General features: G+C 40.0%; 1 protein-coding gene across 10 annotated transcripts in view; it reads right to left on the bottom strand.

Annotated features, from left to right (window-relative positions):
- Positions 1-830: 830 nt before the first annotated feature.
- The window catches only part of DLC1 (DLC1 Rho GTPase activating protein), a 260,198-nt gene continuing 255,028 nt past the window's right edge, over positions 831-6,000 (bottom strand). For all 10 annotated transcript variants that reach the window (XM_046940463.1, XM_420693.8, XM_046940464.1 and 7 more), the window contains 5 exons: positions 5,761-5,875; positions 4,483-4,704; positions 3,614-3,831; positions 3,270-3,443; positions 831-2,763 (listed from right to left, as the gene is read on the bottom strand). In XM_046940463.1, coding sequence (XP_046796419.1) covers positions 2,643-2,763; positions 3,270-3,443; positions 3,614-3,831; positions 4,483-4,704; positions 5,761-5,875 — 850 coding nt within the window. In that variant the 3' untranslated portion in view covers positions 831-2,642. The remainder of the gene's footprint in view (positions 2,764-3,269; positions 3,444-3,613; positions 3,832-4,482; positions 4,705-5,760; positions 5,876-6,000) is intronic.

The following is a 6,000-nucleotide window of genomic DNA, read 5'->3' as shown; positions in this document are numbered from 1 at the left end:
AGGTCCTGCTCTCCCCAGGGATTTGTTGGAACTGTTCTGAATCATTTATCAGTCTTGCTTTGGTGCCCTGACTGTGTGTCAGTGATGTGGCTTTCTGGCCATAAGATGAAGGCCAGTGATTATTTATGTACTTGAAGAATGATAGTTTTTAAAAAAACAAAAACAAAACAAAACAAAAAAACAACAGACTTCTGCTCTCCTACTGAATTTTTTTAGAAAGCAGTACTGATTTTCAACAAGATAAAGAACATATCAGACTGGCTCAATTCAGCAGAAGTTTGCCATTAATGCAGGATGGAGATGGCTGTTGCGTACCTCAAATTGATTTGATGTTGGATGAACATAGCAAATAATTTAAATTGTGTGATGTCAATTACTACACAATACCGCATGTCATCATCACTACAGTTATTAGATGCCTTGGTCACAGCATTACAGTAAATCACTCAGCTTAAAAAAAAAAGAAAAGTTCTGATAGAACTAGAATTGGCTTCAGCATGCAGTAAACCAACACTGAATCATTCCTCCTGTACTGAAGGATGGTTGGAATGGAGGGAGTCCAAAGAACAACACCATGACCAACTTACATGGATGGTTCATAGACTAGGGTAATGGTGTGTGTGTTTGTAGACAAGAAAGATAGGTGATGGTGATTGAAAGTCCCAACTAAAGCTGGGGGACTGGAAGGAGGAAAGGAGGACTTTCAGCTGATCCCATGCCCCAAAAAGGAGGAGTTCAAATGGCTGGAGAAATCAGTGAGGGTGTTGATTCAGCTTGCAGAAAGAGGCTCTAGGCAGGAGGAGAAAGAAGGATGTGGAAAAAAATAAAAATTATCTTTTTAAAACATTTAATAGTGCACTTATTGGATATATTCTGTACAGACATCTATAGCAAGTTAAACATTTTCCTTTCTCTCACTTAGATCATAGTCGTGTAAAGCACATTTACAATAGAAAACATACTTGAGGTACAAAAACCCAAAAAGAATATCTGAGGTATAAATACAGGTATATTTTAAATAATCTTTACCATGCTTTATCTATGTTTGACAGTACACTGTGGGCAAGTATACATGTTTACAATAGAATGGTATGTACAACATACAATTTTACAAATTCAAAAGTGTTTGATGTAGAAGAATATACAAGGTTTTCCTACTCATGAGGAACACTATTACTGGAAGTACTACATTATTTGCCATAATTAATTAAAAAAATCTTCATCAGAAAGCTTAAAATAATACTGACAATGGTAACAAAGTCTCAGTCAAAATTCCATCTTGCCACTCATTCATACTCTTGCTACAAAATACATTTATCACTTAATACTGCACCTCACCTTTACAGTAAGACCTACTGAACAACACCTTTCTGGAGGACCTCAACACTTCCTACAGTTCATATACTTTGATTATTAGGGGTGTGTGTGGGGGATATCCCAAAGGAATTAAAAGCAAATAAAACCCAAGACAAAATCCCACCCTTCTCTCTGCCCCCAACCATACCCCTCTGAATTGCTCACATTCAGGTTCTGTTCATGTTAGCGTGCAGCTTTTAAGAAGACAGGCAAAGGAGAGAGAGAGAGAGAGAGAGAGAGAGAAAGGGAGCAAACTCTTACAGAAGTCTTCTACCCAACTCACTCCATCTGTTGCTGCAAGAGTCCTGTGACTCCAGTGTTTAATTTTTCCTCTTGAGCTATTAGAAGATGGTAAAATATTTAACAGCTCATTAAAACACATACATATAATTAATGAGGTTAAAATCTACAAATATTTTTGGCAATATAACAATTGACACTACCAGCTCTCTTGCTTGTTAAGTAGGCATTTCATTTCTAAGCTGTTATGTTGTTTCAAAGTATATTTATTTACTTAAAGTTGCTATAGAATTGCTTTCACTCCCAAAAGATCATTTGGATAAGGAGTGAACAGTAGCCAGAGCAAGCCTACTGTAACATCTGCATAGGGGTTTTAACAGCTTTAGAGCTCAGCAAAATGCAGAATGGACAAATGGGAAGGATGGCTACTCCTGGTCCACAGGAGAGGCAACTGTATCCAGTATACTAAAATCCATCCTGGCTGCCTATCAGTGTACCAGACACGTTTCAAGTTCAACTTCTGCTATCCTTTCAACCATCAATACACTCATTCACTCTTTAATCTCTGTGCAGACCTTTCTCTGCTTATCTCAGTGAGAACACTTTGAAGAGTACCAACTATTCCAGTGGATACATAAGTCCCTCAACACACTACAAATAAAATGACATGGGTATGTACATAAAGCTAAGCATTTCACATGGGAATGATGAGCCTTCACCATATTTCATAATATATTTTGCATCTAAAGAATTTTGCTTCTCAGAAGCAATTCAAACCACCTAATAGTACAATACTCTTTTTTTTTTCTTCTTTTTTGCACAGTCCTCCTCTGTATTCCAGTCAAGGTCTACACTATAGACCTTAAACAGACAGGAAGCAGCTTTAAAGTGTATGGTATGGCCACAGTCAGTGCTCACAGTCAAGTTCTCATGCTGTCATCCCTTCACGACATGACTTGCAGATGGTCTGCAGCAGATGAGCCTGTTTTGGGTAACATCTAAGTTGCTGAGGTCTGGAGTGTGCAGCTGTTCCTCTTCTTCAGTAGTCACCTGGATTTTATTTCCCTGCTCTCAAGACTCTGATGAGTGAAAGAGTCTCGTATCTTAACTACTTCAGATGCACACAAGTGTCCAAAACACTTGGTGTACCAGTCTGGCATGTGACCCCTAATGGATGGGGAAAAAAAACAATGAAGAAAGTATCAGCAACATTGCGTACATTTTTCTTAGTCAGAATCAAACACAGATGTAGCTGGTTCAACACCTGACTGTGAAATCTCCATATTACTGCTTACTTGCTCAGCTCAGCCTTGCTAATACATAGATTTGTTCCACAATGAATTTGCTGCAGTGAGCAAACTGTTACTTGAAGTTTTGTGAGAATTTGGTCTGCTTCACTAACTTATTCAACATTAACATGTCCTTGCATTCAAATAAATACACCTGGCAGATAAAGTGGTGGGATTATATACCAACAGCTGTGTTGGAACACAAATTGGGGGCTTGTAATGTAACAAACCCTCCCTGCTGTTAGATGTGTACAAAAGATAATCTTCTGTGACCTCTCAGAGTCTTATGTGCATGCACTACAGACTAAGCTGCAGCCTGCTGCACCATCTAAATTTTGCACTACGCATGTTAGCAGCACAAAAGGACAAAGTAGAAATCCATACCTTAAATCAATTCTGCACATGTAGGTGAGTTTAGATTTTCCTGACCCGCAGGGCTCAATCAGATACCTAGACAGGAGCACATTGACTCTGACACCTGCCACTGGAGCACGGTCATGATCCACTGAAGTTGCTAAAAGAACACACGCTCCTTTGGGGAAGTTTGTCCTCCATGTTCTATGAAAAAGGAAGAAAAAATATCTTGTCTTTGACAAACATCTAACATACTTACTTCAAATTGTACATAAACAAGTTTTTCAACTATACAACATGCTTTCTACAGAAATTCTGTAGACAAGGTTTGTGTGTGCATGGAAAATTAAGGCTACAGCATAAAAATCTCTTACCTTAAGATGACGAAGTCCCTGGCTGGGTGAGGAGCCATGCTGTTCTGGACATACTGGTATATATCTGTCTGACTATCCAAAGGTTCAATTACTTTCGAGTCTATAAGATCTTCATCCCAAAGATGCTGCTCTTTAAGTAAACGATTTAAAACTTCTTCTGGTGCAGCAGCAATTTCAATGGTAGTTTTCCATAACCGGAGTGGGGGACCTTCACATGCCTGGGGAAAATTTTACATTTCCTTTTTATTTTATACTATTGGATGAATACAGAAAATTAAATATACACACACAAATGCACATATATTGGACTAAGGTTGTTGTAAGTTCAGACTGAGGTTGTTTTCCTATGAGCAAAAAGCATCTGCACACTGACTTCCAAATGATTTTTAAGTTAGAGTTACGTTCTCCCACATGAACTACAGTTAAATTGTGGTGCTACAAAAAAATACCCTAATTTTCCCAGTTCATTTTTTTAAAAATATCCTAGCTCAAATCTGATTGAAACACATCTCTGTCTGCTAGCTCTGAGCTGTGCAAGATCAGAGCAGAGAAACTTTGTTCCCACTGCCTGCATAACAAAAGTCGGCCTGTCAAGGCTTTGCGCAAGTGAGTGTGTGTAAATGCAATGCAGTGAACATTCCTGGGCTATATAAACACAAGAACTCCATTCAACGCATGTTCACTGACTACTGCTGAAAGACAAGTTGTTTTTAGATGGTGTGCAACTGTGTCAAAAGATTATTATTTTTTCTAAGATCTATCCACAAAATAAAGGTGTGCACTGAACTGTTATATCTATACCAAAAGCTGGCTTGTATTAGAGATGATGCACTAAAAAGCAGAGTGGTGGAGCAAGTTAGTGTGCATACCTTCTTGTAGGCCAGATCTGCTTGCTCTGAGGTGGAACAGCTGACCCAGCCCTTAAACTTCTCCTTCATTTCCTTCAGCAAGTCGTCCATGCAGTCCTGGAGGTAGCAGTGGTAGTCGGAGGGCTCCATGGTGCTGCTGCTGCCCCGGAGCTCTTCCAGGCTGAGGGGACGAAGGTCCTGCTCCGTGTACGAGTTCCGGCCCTGGCTCATTTCTTCAGGTATCTGAAGGGTGAAAAGGACAAATCATCTTCTTGCAGCTTTCTCCCTAAATCCTAGAGTTAGTGTCGCAGCTTCACAGTCACCAAAGAATGGGTATGCATCATCTCCTGTTGATGAGATGCTCACTACTCCCTTCTGTCTAAAGTTGGCAGTAGTCACACCCTGTGGTTGAGAGTGAGATGCCTAGAGAGGTTTTTTTGTACGTATGTGTGTGTAATTATATCTGCAAATTACCTAAGCTAGCATACCAACTGTATTCTAAAAGATATATTTGTCAGATCTAGAACTCAATGTGAAGAAATAAGAAGTTTGTGTCTCTGTGACCTTGATTTGATGCAAATTAGTCTCTCAATTACAGGGTGCCTATTTTTTTTTTCCTTCCCCTGTGGAGTATCCCTTCTTTGATACACAACCCAGACTTCATCCCACAGCAAAGTTTACCCTGCAGACCAGTTGAAGGAGGGGCAATTGTCAGCTACAAGAGGAGAGACAGGCATGCCTTCAGTTGTGGGCTTTGAAAAGGTTTGATGACAGTGAGGAAAACCAGGACGCAGACTTGTCTAGTTCTCCATGCTGGGCCCCAGAGGGAGCATGCCTTAGTTGTTACAGACCTTCCAACCGGTGGTCTGAGAGTGTTACAGTTCAGGATGCTTTTGTGGCCTAGACTTGCTCTCTCTTGGGAATTTAAATATAAAGCAAACACTGGCACTCTTGGAAATAGCTTTGTGCTTTGTAGTTAGAGCTGAAGCTCACAGATCCTCATGGCCACACAATAAGAACGGGAAGACATGGTTCAAATGAAGCCTTCATGTAACAAAAATGCCCTGGACCCCACAACTGTCTTGTGTCTATTGAGCACCCATGTCAGCAAAACAATTCTCCTGGTACTCCTTCAAATTCATGCATGCACTCAGACCAGGATGTAAAGTTTTTTAGAAGGTTATTCATCACATACTGATCCTTATTAAAATAAAGAGACATTTGTAACTTTCCATTATACGGCAGACCTAAGCCATATCGGCCAATACTGCACCCATTGGTTTTGCAGAGGTGTTTTACCTGGAAGAGCTTCTTGCATTCAGCAATCATATGGGCTAGCCCTTGGGTTGCAGCCAAATTTTCATTTAGGTCTTTCTGATCAGGTTTTCCTAGACTCGGTTTTCTTTGCATCACCCTTCATAGGAAGAAGAACATACACACACAAATCCAGTTATTTAATGCAGAGCAAGAGAGATATTTGATAAGAAAATAGCCACATTCCAGAATTTTCTGGTGGTTTGGAGCAGTGCTGCTTGGGAC

This window comes from Gallus gallus, chromosome 4, assembly GCF_016699485.2.
Source record: "Gallus gallus isolate bGalGal1 chromosome 4, bGalGal1.mat.broiler.GRCg7b, whole genome shotgun sequence".
In the NCBI taxonomy this organism is placed as follows: Eukaryota; Metazoa; Chordata; class Aves; order Galliformes; family Phasianidae; genus Gallus; species Gallus gallus.
Note: the sequence above shows the minus strand (reverse complement) of the source record. Positions and strands in the feature narration are given on the sequence as shown.